This window comes from Heteronotia binoei, chromosome 6 (assembly GCF_032191835.1).
Source record: "Heteronotia binoei isolate CCM8104 ecotype False Entrance Well chromosome 6, APGP_CSIRO_Hbin_v1, whole genome shotgun sequence".
NCBI lineage: Eukaryota > Metazoa > Chordata > Lepidosauria > Squamata > Gekkonidae > Heteronotia > Heteronotia binoei.
This window is the reverse complement of record NC_083228.1, coordinates 38,795,391-38,815,507: the sequence shown is the minus strand read 5'-3', so window position 1 is coordinate 38,815,507 and position 20,117 is coordinate 38,795,391. Positions and strand designations below refer to the sequence as shown.

Below are 20,117 nucleotides of genomic sequence, written 5' to 3'. Positions count from 1 at the left end.
AGGGAAACAATACAAAAAATATTTCCAAAGATTTTTAAGCAGAATTACACCCTTCTAAGCTCCTTGGTTTTATGAGATTTAGAAGGGTGTTACTGTGTACAGGATCACACAGTGTAAGTTTACTTGAAAAGGCAAAACCGTGTGGGCTCTGCAAAATCCAAGACAGTTTCACTGACAATCTGTGGCAAAGTAAATTTGAAGGAGGTTAAAGCTATAAATGGCAGTCACTTAGCAGCACAGTCCCCCCCTCCCCTGCCCACTGATGTTAACATGACCATTCATGGTTTGTTGGTTTTAAGGTTACAGCCTACAAACAGTGTTTCCTCATCTTCCTATAAACAGCCACAATAGGCCTTTGGGAAACAGCTTGTCCACAACACAAGCCCCTTCTTGCGGTGGACAATTATGGTCTGCTTCCCATCAGGGTCTGTTAGATGGGGCCACAGCAAAACACAGACCTGGTGGCATATTGAAAAGGTACACAGCAGGAGACAATGTACACTAAAGAAAAAAAGATCCTGTGCTCTTCCTCTTCCAGCTCTTTTCTTTTCACTTCAAGCGCTATTCTTTTCTCCTGAATGGTGTTTACTTCTCCCAGCTGAGGAAAAAACATTACTTGCCTACTGTGTGTAAAATGCCATCAAGTCACAGCTGACTTATGGCAACCCCAGTAAGAGGCTTTCAAGGCAAGTTAGAAGCAATGGTGGCTTGCCATTGCCTTCCTCTGCAGTTCTCCATGAAGGTCTCCCATTCAAGTTCTAACCAGAGCTGGCCCTGCTTAGCTTCCAAGATCTTATGCCACCTTCCCTCCACCTGTCTCCTACTCAGCCATTTTCTGCATGAGTTCAAAACTACTCTTTTTATATCTGTTTGGTAGTGGCTCCTATTCTGCCAATTCTAGCTAGATCTCCAGCTAAACATCAGAAAAGAACACCTCCAGGACTCCCCATCTGCCCCACTTTTTTCATAGTGAGGGAGGGGGCCAATTGCAACCTGAAGGTAAGAAGCAGAAATGCTTTCAAGCCAGGCAACTGGAGACCAAAGGAGTCACATGACAGAAGAGACATTCTGTGTCAGAAGACAGAAAATTTATATTTCACTTTTTCCTGTAGGGGGGAAGAATGGCGGCTGGTGCACTGTATTAAACATTTTTGGGGACCAAAATCTTCAGGGTTCTCCCATGCCACGACTGTCTCCCATATATAGTCCTTGAACTGCTGTTTATGGACTCTTGTGTCTCAAACAGCTGATATTTCTGTTTCATCCTAAAGCCGCTTAGTAAAATGTTCAGGAAGCAGTCATATTTGTACAGATCCCAACACAAAACTACACTAATTCTATTTTACATCAAGATATGATGCAGGGGGTGGGTGGGCTATAATATCTGAAAGCCAGAAATTCATTTTTCACTTCGAAGATGATGGATCCAAATAGGGTGATTTGCTACCAGCAGGATCAGACAGGAAGGGCCAATGACTGCATGTGAAGACTAGCTCTCCGTATCACACCCAAACTAAGGAGTTGCTAGTGACTTCCAACCTGGAAATACTGCACTTACACAACTCCCAGGCATAGGCATCATGATGCATGTACTGCTAGAGCCCCCATCTGTAGACTTCTAGCCACTGCTGTAGTGCTATCATTAATGTTTCCAGAAATTTATTTAATTGCTCGACTGTGCATTCATGAACTGATTAAAAGTCACTGGGGTTCTCAAGCACTCTGAGATACAACAGTCTCCAGGGAGATTCCATTCCTGGAAATACTATGAGGCAGATGGCAAAAAGGAGCATAACAGAATTCCTGGGTTAAAAGGTCTTTGTTCTAAATGGAATGGAGCTCTACAAATGGTTTCCATCTGCTTTGGTACACTGCCACTCTGTACTAGGCAGCTGACCCCCCCCCCCCAAAAGTCACAACAGTCTCTGCAGCTTCTGTTGTCCACAGTCAGACGCTCCACAGTCTCATGGATGCCAAAGCCCAATCTAAGCAATTGCACCAGAGAAAGAAACACTCCCTCCATCTGGCCATTCAAGAGTCTGGAACTATGGGGGCAGGGCTGATAGAAGCCACAGAGAAGACCATGCTTATCACAATGCCATCTTGGCTTTTTTGGTAGCTGGAGTGGAGTCATCTTCATCTGGGGTTCGAGGTTTCTTCACTGTATATACTACTCCACAGGCAGTCTTTCTGGATTCTGCAATTCAACAAGGAGAGAATGTAAAGACTCAAGGCCAAACGCTGCTATACTCGCAAAACATCCCCTAGAACAAGGTGTCACTAATACAGAGGGTGAGAACTCAGCACCATGGTGATAGCACTGCAAGTCTGACCAAGGAAACCAAAACCTGTGCCGCTTCCCAAAGAACACAACCTACACAGGCAACAAATACCCCTGCCATCAGATGCGGTGTCCTTGTGGCAAGAAGGGAGCATGAACATGGCACACGATGGGGGATAACTTATCTACAAGGCTGTAACCCAGTCAGGTAGGCACCCTGTATAAAAAAGCATTCCCATAGCATTAAAATGAATGGGCAAGACAACAAGACAGACATGTCTTGGGCAGGATGCCATGGAAAGGCCAATACAGGAAGACATAGAAAATTTTTTTTTCCCTATCTGATGAGAGCATCTAGTTTATGCCTGCAATAAACTTTTTTTCCCGTTGTCTGAACTAAACTGTAGCTTTAGCATGGCCTATCTGTAACTTTTGTACAGCAGTTATTAAAACACAAGCATACCTTACAGCGGATACATTACACTCAATGCCTTATTCCAAGAATGTTCTTAAGTCTATTTAATGAACATAGGAACATGTTAAAACTTTTCCTTTTCTGCCCAGGAAGAATTATAGCTTTACACGCAAATTATGTGTAAAAATATACTGTAAATTTTTATTATATTACCAGTTTTAAAAAATCTCTCAGAAAAAGATTAATGTTCAATCTCAGATTCTTTCTTTTAAAATAAAGAATACATTTTAGGTGATACGATACATCCATCTTCAAGTACTTGAGGGACTGTCATATAAAGGATGGTGCAAAGTTGTTTTCTGTTGCCCCAGAAGGATGGACCGGAACCCACGGGTTGAAATTAAATCAAAAGAGTTTTCGGCTAAACATTAGGAAGAGTTTCCTGGCAGTTGGAGTGAGCTTCCTCACAAGGTGGTGGGTTCTCCTTCTTTGGAGGTTTTTAAACAGAGACTAGATGGCCATCTGATCAGCAATGCTGATTCTGTGAGCTTAGGCAGATCATGAGAAGGAGGGCAGAGGGAGGTACTTGTGATTCTCCTACACTGTGCAGGGGGTTGGACTAGATGACCAACTCCATGATTCTACGTATTGGGTTGGATCCTGAGGAGGGTTTTTGCTGTGTGGTGGGGCAAATCTCACCAATCCCCTTCTTCCACGGTAGACCTCTGATTCTCCTCTACTTAAAGCTGCCTTATACCAAGCCAAACTATTGGTCTATCAAGGTTAGTATTGCCTTTTATGAGATTCCTGGGGTCTTCTACATTGCTTACTCCCTGATTCTTTTAAGTGGAGATGCTAAAGGTTGAACCTGGGATCTTAGGCCTGCATTGCAGACACTGCACCACTGAGCAACAGCCCCTCCACTCACCTCCATGAAGCAGGACCGCTCTGCAATTGGTAGAAACAGCAGCCTTGGCGTTGTTTTCAGACAAGCCGAAGAGCCACCCTCTGCTCAATTCATTAAAGAGTCTCACGCTCAAGGAGGGCAAAGAGCTGGCAAGGCCCACAGCTGAACTCCCATTCCTCAAAAAGAGTTACTGTGCTACAGCGGACATTCCTCTAAGGAACCAAATTCCACTTTGTGAACTTCATTTTTTGTAAGCCACTAATGTCACCTTGAAGACTAAAGCAGGGTTCAAATCTCCCCAATAAAATCCAGCAGTCATGCAGACAAGCTTGAGATGTGAGAGCAGATCTTCACTCAGCCATTGACTGCTGCCCACTTCCAGCCTCAGTTCCCCAGGTAGGGGCAAAAATTCAGAACAATTTGCCTGAGAGTGGCCAGGCAGAGGAATGAGAGGATATATATTAAAACATCCAAGAGGTGCTCAACACATTGGTTTTAAATAGCTAATGCCAGAAATGAATCCTTATTATGCCTTGTTGTGTGAAACTCCCCGTCCTAAACCATTTAATCTTTTCTATACCCTGAAGTACCTTGATGTATAAACCTTCCCACCCTACAAGTTCCCTTGATGCTTAACTGCCCAAAGTCCTGTCCTCCCTCTCCAGACCCATAGTGTCTTTCCAATCCCTACTTTACTTGGCCTTCTCCTATGTTCTGTGCTCCCTCTACCCCATCCTCCCCATCAACCCCCAATTCTCAACTCACTGATTACCCATTCTCCCTCATGACCTTCAGTCACCCCCTCTCTTTCCTTCCATCAGCTTCACCAGCCTTCTAAAAAATTGCTCTCTTGCACCCCTTTCCACCAATAGCAGCCTTTCTCTCTAGCCTCTGTGTGAGATTTGTTCTACGTGACCTTTTGCTTTAAAGTCAACCAGGAGTGTTTACTAATATTCTGTTGCCAATGGTTTCTCCTAAGTGAGGGAGGCTAGAACAAAGTGGCAACATGTCTTTTGTTTTTTTCTCACAAAGGCAGTAGCCTTTTAAATATCCCTGCAAGCATGTGTGTAAAAGGATACAGGTTAGCCACATCGTAAGGGCCTCGGAGCTGTAAAGGCTAAAGCAGAAAGCAAAACCATGGTGAGTACAGAGGACAGATAATAAAACCCGCAGCAGTAGACTCAAGGAGAGCATCACATAATGACTGAAAGCAAGGTCACACGTCAAAATTTGGAGCCCCATTCACCTCCACCTGGCCAAGTCAATGACATGGCTCCTTAGTTTTAATGGCTACAGGCTGCACCTTTCTATTACCTGATGCTCAGCAAGCTGTACATAATAGCCTTGTTTTGATGCTGTTAGAATAGACCAATACAGAAGTTGATATTAAGATATCCCAAGTAGTACCTTCAGTCACAGAATGGTTAAAAAGGTCTACTAAATTCTGTATGATGGCCAAAATAGCATCTAATATTCATTAATCTGAAACGGGTACCTATACTTCTAATTTTGACACAGTTTGGTTTCTCTTTTTACTTACATTTCTGACCTTAATAATCCTTCATGGTTAACTAATTTAGCAAAAACTGTACTTTTAACCTAGCTCTGGATTTCCCTTTCCCCCCTTTTTGAAGAAAGTCACTTCCTTCTGATGGAAATAATGAAAACTAAAAATTCTACTGTAAAAAGACTCTATAAATATAAACCTCCAGATTAAGTCTATGCTCTGTACTCCACTATAAGATGTTGTAAATCTTGTTATTGAATAATAAATAAATAAAGGGGGGGGAAGAGTTCTCCCAAGTACACCAGAATATGTATATATGTATATGCTCCTTTATTAAAAGACAAAGAAGTAATTTTTTTTTAAGTATTATTTCCACCATCCATTACAGATAGGTAGGTTTTTTGTTTTTGCCATCAAGCCACAGCTGATTGCATGTTGACCCTGTGGGGTTTTTCAAAGCAGAAGACTTTCAGAGTTGGTTTGCCATTGCCTGACTCTGCATCCTGACTCTGGACTTTCTTGGGGGTCTTCCATCCAAATACTAACCAGAGCCAACCCCACTCAGTTTTCAGGAGCTGACAAAACCAGACTAGCCCGGGCTATCCAGGTCAAGATAGGTAGCGTTTATTGTGTAGAACCAAATGGCATTACAATTAGGACACACAAAAGGTAACACAGATAAACTGCAGCAAAACCAAGATCATTATAAAGTTAAAAACATGTGAAAACACATTAAGAGCACATAAGCATCCTTCTCTATGTACAAATGATCTATTTGTTATCTATTACAGATTTTTACTATATTTTTACTGTGTTTTTATTGTACATCGCCCTGAGCCTGGCACTAGCCGGGATAGAGCGATTAATCAAATGCAATAAATAATAATAACAATAATAATAATTTACACTCCCACATGCAAATGTACCTTTTCTGCTGCACTGGATAGTACAATATTCTAGGAAAGAAAAGATTCATTTTAGACAAATAGTTTAGTTTGAGAAACAGTCGGCGAACATACTTTCTCTACTATTCCAAATACCCCAGTTTAAAGGTCCACCTGCACTCAGATTGACCCCAAGCTACTCCTATCAAGAAGATTTCCTCTATACAAATTAGTATGGTATACTGGTTACCATGCTAGACTAAGACTGGGGAGATCTTGAACTCAGATCTTCACTCAGCTGTGAAGCTTGCTGGGTGCCCTTGGGCCAGTCACCACTCAAGATAACCTACCTCAGAAGATTGTTGTGTGGATACCACAATGAAGGGGAAAACTGTGTACAGGCAAGGAGGACTCCTCAAGAGGAGAGGAATCCTGCTTTGAAGTCAGCAAGAAAGAAAAGGAACTGCAGGTTGAGCTACCAGCACCTTCCAGCCCCCATTTCAACAAATGAAACCCAGGTGGGACATTACCAGCCCTCCAGTTTCACCCACACCATCTGAACACTGAGACAAAGGCTTAGAATGGAGCTCCAGGAGAGAAGACAAAGCAGACCTCTCCTGGCCTGAAGCCAGCTGCTTGCTTATGATGAGTAGCTTCAGGGTTAGTCCCAAGCAGTTGGCTGCAAGAAAGACCTTCCAAAAGACACCTATAAAAGCCAATTAATGGCAGAGTCATTCCTGCCACTAGGCAAACTAGGCAATTTCCTAGGGCATCAGCCTTCTGGGGGTGGCTAACTGGGCACCCTCCATGTGACTCCATGAGGTTATCAGTGTGGGGGGGAGGCACCATAAGTTAGCCTTGCCTAGGATGCCAGACATCCTAGGATCAGCCCTGGTTAAGGGAAATTGCTGGATGTGGAAGCAACAAGTCATCACCTGGTGAACTCTGCAACTAGGGCTCCCGACTCTGCTCCACTCGTGACCTTTGGACCGGCTTCGGACTTCGATTTTGGACCTGCTTGCTCTCGTGTATGAATCTGGATTGAACAACTCCACCTTGCCTGACTTCTGGAACCCTGACTTTGGACCAACATTGCCGCAGACTCTGGATTCCGACTGAGATTGTTTCTAGCTCTCAACAACACCACTCTGAACTTCTTGGGCCTGACAAGAGTTACCTCACTGGATGTGACACTTCCTTGTGCAGATCCCTTAGTGCTCATGAGATGTGGCCCCTTTCCAAGAGCTGAATCTCTTGTAGAGAGTGGAGCCAGAGAGCAGGCTGGTTGCTTCTGCATTATGCTGCATGACATGGGAGTGCTAGGCTTATGTCCCATCCAGCAAAGGGTGATACACAGGGGTCGAATTCTAGCAGGAGCTCCTTTGCATATTAGGCCACACACCCCTGATGTAGCCAATCCTCCAAGAGCGTACAAGGCTCTTTTTTGTAAGCTCTTGTAGGATCGGCTACATTGGGGTGTGTGGCCCAATATGCAAAGGAGCTTTGGCTAGAATTCCACCCCTGGCGATACACATGTGTGGGAGGCTCCCGTAGGTGCAGCTGGATGTTACATGAAGCATGCAATTCACATCTACAGCACACACGCCTTTACCCCAGTTGGCAGGTAGTTGACAGCATCCACTGAGAAAGTGCTCACTGCTTTCCACCAAGGGTGGGGAGGTGTCAGAGGACTAATCTAGACCATGTCTCCAAACAGCCAAGCAACACTGGCAAAGACCATCCTCTTAGCAAGTAACACAGCCATGCAAAACTCACTTTCTATATGCAACAGTGTGACCACTTCTAGGACTGCATGACCTTTCCAGGTAACAAAAGTAGAAATTGCTAGAGCAAGGTTCCCCTCTTCATTAGATTATTAACCACGCTGAACCACTCGTGTTCTCAGAGAGAATTGTTCGTGATCTCTCCTAACAAAACAAAGGTTAGCGCTGGCTACGTTTAATTCCAGTGAGTGAATTCAGGAGGCAGAAGCAGGGCAAATTCTTTCATTTCCAAACCTCACCTTTCCTCGGCAGATCTGCATTAGGCTGAGCGCATTGGAAATCGTGTATCTTCTCATTGTGGAGTCTTTGATGGCAGGCACGTAAACAAGTTCAAAGTATATGCCTCGATCTATTGCCTTCACATGAAAGGAAAATAATCATAATTGGAAGGCAGTGACACAGTCAAAATCTCACAGCTATTGTCTATTACTGATGTGTTTTCCTTTATTGCCTTCTCTGGCATAGAGAGGCAGCCAATAGGAACAAAGGAGCTGTTCTAGAAAAAACACAGTCCTAAAGAAGCTCCCAGATTTAGAACACTTAGCATGTTTAGCAGAGACTCCCAAATCCAAAGATATTCTATTCAAAAGGCAGAAGTCATGGCACTTCTGCTGTGACAATCACAGGAAGCAGGCTGAACTGAAAGCAAGCAAGCCAGGACTGCTGAGTCAAGCCCACTCCTTTCTCAGGGCCCTGAATGTATTTAGGTCTCACAATTAATGGCGGTTTTTTTAAACTGCAGTTTACCACACTATCTCTGATGCACATAGCAGGACGCAGTTTGCTTGCAAATCCAAGGAAGTCTGCTGCTTCCCTCCTTTCTCTACCTCCATACAGAATCCGCAGGTTCTTTCCTCAGGCTCCCATGCCTTGCCAGGCTCCTGGCAAAGCCCTCATTACTATGTGTGCAGCTCTCTTGTTATTGGTCAGCTGGAACTGGGAGGAAGCTAGAACCAAGAGTGCTCTTAAAACAACTTAGCCTGCTGTCACACAGTAACCGGTAACCAAAATAAAGTTGTGGGGAAAACGCTGTCCTTCTTTGCCATGTTCTCATACCAATGAAGAGAACTTCTCTAGCTGGGAAGAAGACATTCCTCCAAAGGCATTAATACTGGGGAAAAATAGCCTGAGGTAGAAAAACACAAACTAAATACAAGGGTACAGACAGCATACACAGCTCGCAGACCACCGTACCACATTAACAGAGGGCCTCTTGATGTAGAATGGCATCTTTTCCGTTACGTTGATGCACACAAGGTCGACATCTAAGGTTGTGCAAGCCACCTGCATTCAAAATTTGAAAAGCAAATAATAAGAGCACTTGCATTTTAAATGATATGTGTGCACAGAAGATTCTCTCCTGCAGCGTCAATATGTGGGATGTGTTCCCAAAGATACTTATTTGGCTTGGAAGCTGCACAAGACACCAGGGCCCTGCAGGATCTTTTACAGTTCTGCCAGGCCTGTATAGCAGAGTTGTTCCACCAGGCTTTTGCTTGAGGACAGTGATGGTTGCCGGGCTGGAACTCTTCCCCACCCCCCCACAGGGGGGTTCCCTGCCCCTGATACAGAATCTAGAAAGCAGATCGGTAGCAAATTGTATGTCATTGGGTTGAAATTGTTTTTAAGCTGACTGATTTTATTGTGGATTATTTATATTTTATTGTTGTACACTGCCTAGAGCCCAGCGTCAGCCAGGATGAGGTAATCATAAATTTTAATAATAATGATATGATGATAACAATAATGTCATCAACAGCAAAACTGTTGTGATGGAGCATGGGGGGGGGGGAACACGCTGTCCTGCAGATATGATGGGCCAAGGCTACAAAGGCCTTTATATGTGAATATAGAGCATCTGGTTGGCCACTGTGTGAAATGCAACTAGATGGACCACTGGTCTGATCCAGCATGGCTGGTTTTATATTTTCACTCAGTTCTCAGAATAGTAAAACATAAATACATAAATAAATAAAATCCTGCTACTTTTATCCAGCAGAAGAAGATATTGGATTTATATCCCACCCTCCACTCCGAAGAGTCTCAGAGCAGCTCACAATCTCCTTTACCTTCCTCCCTCACAACAGACATCCTGTGAGGTGGGTGGGGCTGAGAGGGCTCTCACAGCAGCTGCCCTTTCAAGTACAACCTCTGCCAAAGCTATGGCTGACCCAAGGCCATGCTAGCTGGTGCAAGTGGAAGAGTGGGGAATCAAACCCGGTTCTCCCAGATAAGAGTCTGCACACTTAACCACTACACTAAACTGGCTCTCCAGATCAACTAGAACATTTTTTAAAGTCTGCTTTTTAAAACAGTGGCTAATTTTCCTGCATCCTGCAAAAATGTAAAATGCTAGATATTCAAAGGGAAAAAGAATCCTTGGGGAGAAAAGGTAGGCGTCAGACAGAAGGCTTCATTACAGCACATTCCCTTCAGTTGCGCTTTCCTCTGATCAGAGAGGCAACAGCTCCTTCTGGTGGGCAACGAACTCATAACCACATAAAAAATGTTGCTCGAATGCTCAGAAATACTCAGCTTGTTATACACTCCTTAGAAGTAGGGATTATTTTAAAAAGAAAACAGCTGTAAAAATTAGGATTAATATTGGTTTCTCACGTTGCTATTCCCTCTTTAAGCAGCTCACACTTAAAACTCTTCAAGGACAGAGAGTTTCATTGAGATTGCCCTTTGTCAACATTTCTATTTTAATAATTATTATAACTTTTTTTAGCACTTAAGAAGTGATTTGATCTGTTTAAAATTGTTCACATACATTTTGCTAGTAAGCCCTACAACCAGTGTTCCCTCTAAACTGAATTAACAGGAGCTAGCTCACAGATTTTTAGCCTCCAGCTCACACATTTTTGTCTTAACAAAAAAAATGGCCCCAGAGCAAACTTATTTCTACAGTAGCTCACAACTTTAATGCAAGCAGCTCACAAAGTAGAATTTTTACCCACAAGTCTCTGCAGCTTAGAGGGAACACTGCCTACAACAGACCTTTACATAAAACCAGGAAATGAGGCTGAGAAAATCCAAGCATGCCTTGAAACTGACTACTTCTCAGCTCACCCTAACGCTGCACCATAATTCTCTGCAATACCATCGCCTCAGAGTGGTCACATCAAAACAGGGGACACCATCCACCATTCTGTTGTGTTGGACAAAATCATCTTCCTGATAATTCATCAGTGGAATGGCAGATTCTTTATTCCAAGGCAGCAAATGTAGCACATTAAAAAGAGGTAGAACTGTTAGCAAAACAACCTCCTTTTTCAAGCTGTCCAGGGGTGGGGAACAGTGGCTCTCCAGATGTTTTTCGCCTACAACCCCCATCAGCCCCAGCCAGCATGGCCAATGGCTGGGGCTGATGGGAGCTGTAGGCAAAAAACATCTGGAGAGCCACTGTTCCCCACCCCTGAGCTAGTCCAAAACATCAATCACATGATGTTTTGCATCCACAATGGGAGGGGAGGAAGAAATTGAACTTACATGGAAGAGCTTCCCATTCTTAGGAAATACAGCAAAGATGTCATAAAATTTAATGTTTGTAGATGTTGCTCTCTGTCGCAAAAGAAAAATTAAATGGTTTTATGGAAAATGCAACACACAAGATATTTATCATACTAAACCGATAACAAGAAGAAATATTTATGGTGCAAAGCTAAACTATGTGTTTCAATGGCTAAACAATTCTGTGGACAATACCTGCAGCTCACTTTGTTCAGGGATGAAGCCATAGTTAGTGTCAGGCTGTCTTTCAAGACCCTTACTGGTATTTCATTTCTAGAAACACACATACATAGAGCTGGCAGGTTTCTGGCCCTCAATGATTCTGCTCTTTATTTATTATTACATATATATCCTGCTCTTCTACAAAGTACTCAAGGCAGTTCATAACATAAAAAAATAGAAATTTCAAAACATTAAACAGTGCAATCCTAAAAACACTTTAGGATCAGCATGGAGTTGCTCTCTAAATCATATAATCAAAAATTTGTGTAACAGCACAAGTAAATAAGCAGAAAAACAGCGCTAACAAGAGTTAAAGTGATCCATTAAAAATCCCCCAAATAAAAGTCACATTGACAAAAGGGATGTGTTATGATTCAAATGTCACCAATGGACAGTAAAAAGATTAAAGGACTTAAAATCTCATTAATTTAATGTTCATTCTGGATTCTGTCAAAACACAAATATTGGTGAATGTTATGGAAACCTCACAAGAATCCTCACTCATCTAAAAAAGAGGGGCCCAAACCTCAGAAATGGCAAAAACGGTTATTACAAAACTAAGAAAATACATCTACCAACTGTTTTGAGGAAGTTCCACAAAAGGTTTCTGGAACTCAGTGCATGAGCAGCTTCAGCAAGTTAAAGTAAGCTGGATCCAGCGGATCCATTCCACTAACAGTGGCCCTTTCCTCAGGTACAAGGTGCCATAAGATGACACCAGCAGAAGAGCCATTGGCTTTGTGGGAAAGTTCCCAAGAAGGCCAGAAGGTACCACTTCTTGTGGACCACACCTGCAGATCCAACCTAGTTTATTTCCAGGATGCTGAATAATTTGCTGACAACTAAAAATAAAAAGTACCTATCCAAAAAAACTGTCTCAATGATATTACAAATTACTTTATGCCAATGAGAATTTAAGGCACAGAGACTTTAAAAAGAGACATATTTCTGAAGAATTTCTGAAGACTTCCACTCATAGCAGTACAATGGCAATGGGCCTGTTTTTAACCCGCTTCCCTAAGACCAGTGTGAACAAGGGATCAGCTCTTTTTCAAGACAGTCATTCCCGATGCTTAGATTTTGTATTGATCCAACCTAGTACCATGGTTGGCTAGATACAACCTTACTTTAAGAAGTTTTGCACTGGACTTTTAAGCAGCCCCTCGTGTGCCATGAAAATGGCCTGATTTTAAAACGTGATGCTGGTAAGGAAAAAAGAAAAGAAAAAGGATTTGTCTCTGAAACTTTGTAGGTGCCCACCATCTTGTTTATCCTGCCCACCATCTTTGCAACCTGTGCAAAGCAGCTATGCTCACTTAGGACCACCCAGGGCTTTTTCTGTAGCAGGAACTCCTTTACATATTAGGCCACACACCCCTGATGTAGCCAATCCTCCAAGAGCTTACAGAACTCTTAGTACAGGGTCTACTGTAAGCTCCAGGAGAATTGGCTGCATCAGGGATGTGTGGCCTAATATGCAAAGGAGTTCTTGCTACAAAAAAAAAAAAGCCCTAGGACCACCAGGAATCCACAGCCTGGACTGGCATTGCTCTAGTGTAAGAAGCACCCATAAGCTGCTTTGGGCTGCCTCCCAGTTTAAAGAAGAAGCTAAGCACTTGCATAGTCACACAGGCCAGTTGGTTTGTCTCATCAGCATCACATTTAAATTAGGACTAATTGCCTCCAAATGGCAAGAGAAGGAAGGTTTATCTCAGACTTACTGTCAGTGTGCCACCGATAGCTACCAGATATGCTGGCAGGCAGATTAGTTATAAGTAGTGGGCTAATCTCCCTGGCAGAATTCTGCGCAAGGCTGGCCCAGAAGCATCACTGACTGATCTCCTGGACAATTCAGTAGCTGTAACCAAGACTCATGGGCATCTTAATGTGCTGCTGAATTGGCTAAACCCTCCTTTTAAAAAATCCCAAACAAGCATGAATTCAGTATTTCTTAGGCACACAGTGCACTCTTAAAAAAAAAAAAGATAAAGGAAACAGCTTTTCTGCTGTGACCCATTGCTGTGAAGGGTACCTGGCTCTCAGCCACCATTGTTAATGCCAAATCAACAGCTTACACAATGCATTCAAACTTACTAGGATGTTGCAATGGGACGGATCAGAAACAACAAGCGTTAGCCGCGACAAAATCTTAATTGGCTTGGATTTCCCCTGCAAACGAAAAATGAAGACTGTGAGGAGATGAGAGAAGCAGAAACCACGGCAACAGGCTTCCCACTCATCATTAAAATAAAATGAAGAATGCTGCTGCATTCAAAAATCAATGCCCACACAAATCCTCTTTCCAGTGCTGAAGACGGGCGTTACCTTTGCCCTCGCTTTAATCCACAAGAAGTCTATTTTCAGTTAGACAAAGAGTTTTAACCATGCTGTTTGCACCACCCCTTCCACAGAACTCCTGTTAGTTCAAGGACTTGCTTCCTGCTCCAGAAAGGCAAGAAATTGCCACTAATGCCACTTTTACTGCTGAACTGAAGCATTTCCTTTTTCCCCCTTTGGTTGCTATAAGCCCTCTCCACAAAGAGGAGTTTAAGCAAGAATTACTTTTTATTTGCAGTCAAAGGGAGAGAGGAGAGTTTGTTAACATAGGTAGTTACCTTTCCTTTCCTAAGTACAGGACCCTTCAGTCACATCTCTGTCACCTGCTCTGAAGTAAGACCCACAGTTTATCTTTCTATGTATCTCACATTCCTGAGAGTTATGTGGAGGCAGACAAGACAGATGTATGAACAGGCTGTGTTTGTCCACCACTCCTAAGATCAATACAAGTTGATGGGGTGTGAACTGGCAGAGACTGACCAAGAGAGAGATCTTGGGGTCGTGGTAGATAACTCACTGAAAATGTCAAGACAGTGTGCAATTGCAATAAAAAAGGCCAACACCATGCTGGGAATTATTAGGAAGGGAAATGAAAACAAATCAGCCAGTATCATAATCATACTGCCCCTGTATAAATCGATGGTGCAGTCTCATTTGGAATACTGTGTACAATTCCGGTCACCGCACCTCAAAAAGGAAATCAAGCTCAGGAGAGGTTATGTTCCATGTCTTTTTAACAAGGCATTATTGGAGACTCAGAGGGCTGCAGTTCAAGGTGGCAATGATGCTTCCCTCATACCCTTCACACACCTGTATCATAATGCCCCTGTATAAATTGATGATGCGGTCTCATTTGGAATACTGTGTACAATTCTGGTCACCGCACCTCAAAAAGGATATTATAGCATTGGAAAAAGTTCAGAAAAGGGCAATTAGAACAATTAAAGGTTTGGAACACTTTCCCTATGAAGAAAGGTTAAAACGCTTGGGGCTTTTTAGCTTGGAAAAACGTCGACTGTGCATGGGATGCAGAAAGTAGAGAAAGAAGTACTTTTCTCCCTTTCTCACAATACAAGAACTCGTGGGCATTCAATGAAATTGCTGAGCAGTCAGGTTAAAACGGATAAAAGGAAGTACTTCTTCACCCAAAGGGTGATTAACATGTGGAATTCACTGCCACAGGAGGTGGTGGCAGCTACAAGCATAGTCAGCTTCAAGAGGGGGTTAGATAAAAATATGGAGCAGAGGTCCATCAGTGGCTATTAGCCACAGTGTGTGTGTGTGTGTATTTTTGACCACTGTGTGACACAGAGTGTTGGACTGGATGGGCCATTGGCCTGATCCTACATGACTTCTCTTATGTTCTTATGTTAAGCTTCTTTTTGTTTTTTTAAAAAAAGAGGGATAATGTTCTGAATGAATGACTCAGCAATATTGGCATTGGCTACTGAGCCTCTTCTTGGGCCAGGCAGTTCTTTAATGCCCTAATGTTTCCCTACCAGAAGCACTGGAGAATTCATCCTTTGAACACTTGTTCAAGCTACCTCAGTCTCATTTGCCCTGCCTATTCAGCCGTGGATGGGAAACCAACAAGGATAGTCCAGAGTTGCTATGAAGAGGCAGAAAACAGCAAATCACCTCTGCTTGTCTCTTGCCTTGAAAACCCAACAGGGTCTCCATAAGTCAGCTGTGATTCAATGGCACATACCAACACTATCACACTTGCACCTGCTCCCACCGCATTAGCAAAGACAATGCAAATTTGAATGAGCACCTCAAACAAACAAAACACTCTCATTGAAGCCCACAGAATGGCAGGATGTACAGTGTAGTTACAAATCAATTTCTGGCCATACCTGCACCATAGGCAAGGATGTAAACAGTTCTGAGGGTAAGATAGGTTTCACAACTTCCTAAAGGGGAAAACAAAAACCCATTTAGAATATTGTTCACACAAGTAAAAATTGGGTATCTACATTTGACAGCATCACACAACAAAGTGCAAATCAAAACTAAACCAGACAGGTATTTGTATATGCTGTCCTAGAACTCTAAGTATGGCCTCAAACTCTGTGCAAAGTAGAGGCACTAAAACATGCTAAAGTTACTTCTGGCTTGCAGTGTCTTATCCATGTCAACAACTTATTTATTCTCCTATGAGAAACACAGGTTCCTTTAAACATTGCATGTTCAGAGCCACATGGAAGCTCTTGACTCCTTTCAGTGCTGGGCAAGCTGATACATTCAGGTCACAAGTCAGTCAAGTCCTTAGAAGTCCGGTCTCTTTCTAGGGGAAGAGTTAAATTCATGCTTATCTTTTTCTGACTAAAATGGTCTAGTCACTCATTCAGACCACTGTACCTCTCTCAAGCAAGCTGGAATTATCAAAATGTCCCAGAAAGTACCATCTAATGTCAGACACAAACCTGCCTCACCCCAGTCTCAAACTGAAGCCATTCTATGCAGTCCTAAGTACAGTGACATCCTTCTAAGCCCCAAATGCAGAAGGAGAATGCACCAGCAGTGCTTAAAAACCCTTCGGCAGATGTGCAAAGTGTTTCCTTCCCTGTGTGCGATGGCAAATTTTTTTCCATTAAAACAAACAAAAACATCCCCTGTCGGATCAGAACTGCAGAGCTGAAAGGGAAACTGTTTCCACTGTACTAAGACACTGTCTTCTGCACAAGCATAAAAACCTGCAGTTTAAAATCTACAGGGAGACATGCTAAACATAAAGTGATGGAATATCAAATGGACTACTAGAGGGAGCAAAAGATGTGCAGAACCGACATCCTCCCCCCCCCCCCCCGCCCAGCAAAAGGAACACACAAGCAAGGAAGATACAAATGTGGGAAAGGCCTGGGTCTTTTTGAAGAAGTCAGCATTACCTTTTTCTTTTCTTCATAGTCAACAATATAATTAATTGCCACAGTTGAATAGCCAACTAGAAAATATAAATATAGAAGTCAATACACACACACACAAAGGCTTTACATTTCAAGTTTGGGAGAATGACTCCTTTAGAGATGGCATACCGCAGCGTATCAGATGCTGTAGGAAACCAAAGTGCTATTGTTTTCCTATGAATTTCCCAGAGACATTTGGCCTGTACTAATGGAAACAGACTGCTGGACTAGAGGGGTGGTTTATTCCAGTTGTTTCTTTTCTGTGTATATAAGGAAGCAAGATCTTTGTTGTGTCTGTTCTAATTTCTGGGAGCAATGCAAACTAGCAAGCGAAAAACACCAAGCCTGTGTCATTGAAGTTTACAGTCCAATTTGCCAATTTTTTTAAAGAACCTATCACACACACTTTTAATTTCAATAAAAACAGAACTACTGACATATTTAAAATATACAGATTTTTAAAAGACGTTATTGACCTGTAAAAGGAGCACCCCCTCCTGAATTTTTTTTTGTGTGTGCCCTTAATTAAATAACTATTTGTGCTTTAGAAAATTTCAGTTCTAGATCTTGCTTCAGTGATCAGCAATGGGGAGAATTTTATCTTGATGGTATCATCCGTTGCTGAAATAAAGTGGAAACCATTTGGACTGCTTTGGACATGCTCGGTCAGCATAATAAAGAAGCCAACTTTTAAAAGAAACCAAAGCGATGGTGGAGTTCTTCTGACCATCTGCAGAGAGCTCAATGTCATCTGAGTGTTTACAGAAGATCGAAGCTGTATCCAACCCAGTGAAATCCCAACTGACTCACTGTTTATAGTTGTTAAAGCATAAAATCCCTGCGTATACTCTAGCAATCCTCAGAATAAGTCCCTGAAGTTGACCAGTGGGGTAGGGTCTCCTTGTCAGCGCATTGCAACAACAACAACAAAACCCCTGGAATCTAATGGCATCTTAAAGACCAACAAAATGCTATTCCAGTGTAATCTTTCATAGAACACGGGTTACAGACACTTACACTGAAATAAAAATGTGTTGGTTATTTAAGGTGACGATGAATGCCTGTTCATGCAGCCTTTGTCATCCTGATACGAACAGCTTAACCACATGTACCAAAGAGGTGAAATTTGAACCAGGGACTTTCTAGCTCATTCGCTTCGTCCCGAGCTGCTTTAGCGGACCCGAATGCATGAATTCCTAAGCTGCTCATGCTATGAAAAACGGTGTTTCCCCCAGCGTGCACAGGACGAGTGCGGCAAAGCTCCCTCCCTCCTCCGCCGTGCAGCATCATAGCCTGATGTCTTTCATCTTCCCCTCCTGAGCCAAACGAATCGGTAAGAAAATACAGCCGAGTCAACGGAGGAAACTAGCGAGCTCTGGGCTGCAGATCTCAAGCGTGAGCGCCGGACACTTGGAAGCTCAGCCAGGCCAGGTTCTGACCTCAGCCTGGCAGCCAGACTCCCCAATGGACGTTTTGCGCCCTGCCCCATTCGCACTTTGGACTCACGGTGCGCTGCAGATTCCACCAACTTTTGCAAAGACTCCTTCTCCGGCAAGTAGGGGAGATTCAGATCCACAAACCCGGCCATGTTGAATCCACGTGGTGAAAAGCCAAGAAAAAGAGAAAGTCCTCTCTACACGCTTACGATCCCGTGCATGCCGGGAATTGTAGTTTCCTCCATGTCTCTCTTCAGGACCACTTTCCTCCTACGATGAACGGCGCGTAATTTTTGTCCTCGCTGCGAGCGTCTCACTGTGGCTCGGAAAAGGCACAGGCGGTGATCAGAGAGAGCAGCTTGAACTTAAAAAAAACTTCACGGGAGTGGGCGCCCATGTGTGGGAACAAAGTGCGATTCTCCTATAGTGCCCCGTAGGGTTGCATCTGCAAGGCCACCTAGTGACTGGAAGCAAGATCGACTGTTTCCTTTGCAAATTCAAGATGTTCTTGTTATTAAACGGTGCTCTAACTAGAATAATGGGGTTCCTCAGAACCGCATCAGTGTGTGTGGGGGTGTACTGTTCAGGGCCATCAGGACCCCCTGGGTAAAAATTCTCTCGGTCGCACTCACTCCACCCAAGATCGACACAAAGTCATATGAAAACAAGTCCTGATTTGCCTGGCCCTCTGTACTCCTGTGGAGCCTCAGGAGGTTGTTGTTGTTACCCTAGTTACCCCTTCAGCATCCATGACTGCAGGCCATATCTGTTGCCCCTTGACCAAATGGTGCCCTGGCCTCAGGGCTGCCAACTCCTGGATGCAGGACCAGCCCTGCCACTAGGCAAACTAGGTGATAGCCTAGGATGCTGGTCTTCTGGGGGTATCAAATTGGGTGTCCCCCACATGACTCGGTGACATTATCAGTGCTGGGGGGGGGGGGCGGAAGTTAGCCTTGCCTAGGGTGCCAGACAGTCTAGGGCCGGCCCTGCCTGGTGAGCTCAGTGGCGCTTATGCTCAAGCCAGCATGCAGGGAGAGGGGCACTTCTTCCAGGATGAGCCTGCCCCGGGCTCCAGCACCTGTGCTCTTTCTTGGGAGAAAGGCTCCATGAAAGCCCCCTCGTCCCTGAAAGGTGAGCTGCTAATTCCTATGGGCAGGAGCCTTTCTGGAATGCCAGGCCTACCCTTGGATGAATCCCTCTCCTTTGGCCAAAAAGGCTCCCACAGTCCCCAGGCGGGGGAAAGGTTACCACCTGCATTTCAATAGGCCTTCTTAAAAAAAACACATGATCTTACCATTGCTGGATTGAACCCTGTGGAGGCCCCTAGGCAGTTGAAATCTTGGGGGGCCCCTCACAAATTATCTCAAAGTCTGAGTGCCTGCCTAATTGCCCACAGCCCGCACTGCAGGCTGTCAGACCCAGAGTCAAGGAAAAGACAGTTGAAGTTCAAGATCTTTATTCCAGCTTCATGGGGATACACACACGTTGTCGGAACTGACCTCTCTGTCAGTGCCCCCAATTTATAAACCTTTGCCCTGACCGTTGTAATTCAAGCCAAAGCGCGCCAAGCAAAAGCAGGGGAATTGCATGGGGTCTTTTCTAAGCTCTCATCACCACAGGTGCACACTATCAGTTCATGGTTCTCATCTCCTCCAGCTCTCTGCCCTTGGTTACCTAGCAACTAGCCAATTCCCAGACATGCCATCCTCCCTCCAGATAAGCAGCAAGTTACAGTTATATCAAAGGCATAGCAAGCGCAGCATAGCATTGAAACACAGCATAGCATTATACAATTGAATACACATGACAAGAGGAACAAGATGGAATGACTCTTGACATTCTGCCCCCCCCCCAAGACCCCTTTCCCCTGGGCTTATTAGGATGTTTGTTGTAAAAGTCTTTGATCGAAGCCTTGCAGTTGGTAT

At 43.8% G+C, this 20,117-nt stretch overlaps 1 protein-coding gene across 1 annotated transcript; it reads right to left on the bottom strand.

Moving 5' to 3' along the window:
* Positions 1-1,069: 1,069 nt before the first annotated feature.
* RPP30 (ribonuclease P/MRP subunit p30) lies at positions 1,070-18,593 on the bottom strand. The gene is made up of 11 exons (XM_060241304.1): positions 18,263-18,593; positions 16,739-16,794; positions 15,707-15,763; positions 13,608-13,682; positions 11,271-11,342; positions 8,973-9,062; positions 8,018-8,134; positions 6,037-6,066; positions 4,683-4,720; positions 3,625-3,704; positions 1,070-2,197 (listed from the first exon to the last, which is right to left on the bottom strand). Exons 1-11 carry the CDS (start codon positions 18,342-18,344, stop codon positions 2,091-2,093), a joined length of 804 nt encoding a protein of 267 aa, XP_060097287.1. The 5' UTR covers positions 18,345-18,593; the 3' UTR covers positions 1,070-2,090.
* Positions 18,594-20,117: the final 1,524 nt, after the last annotated feature.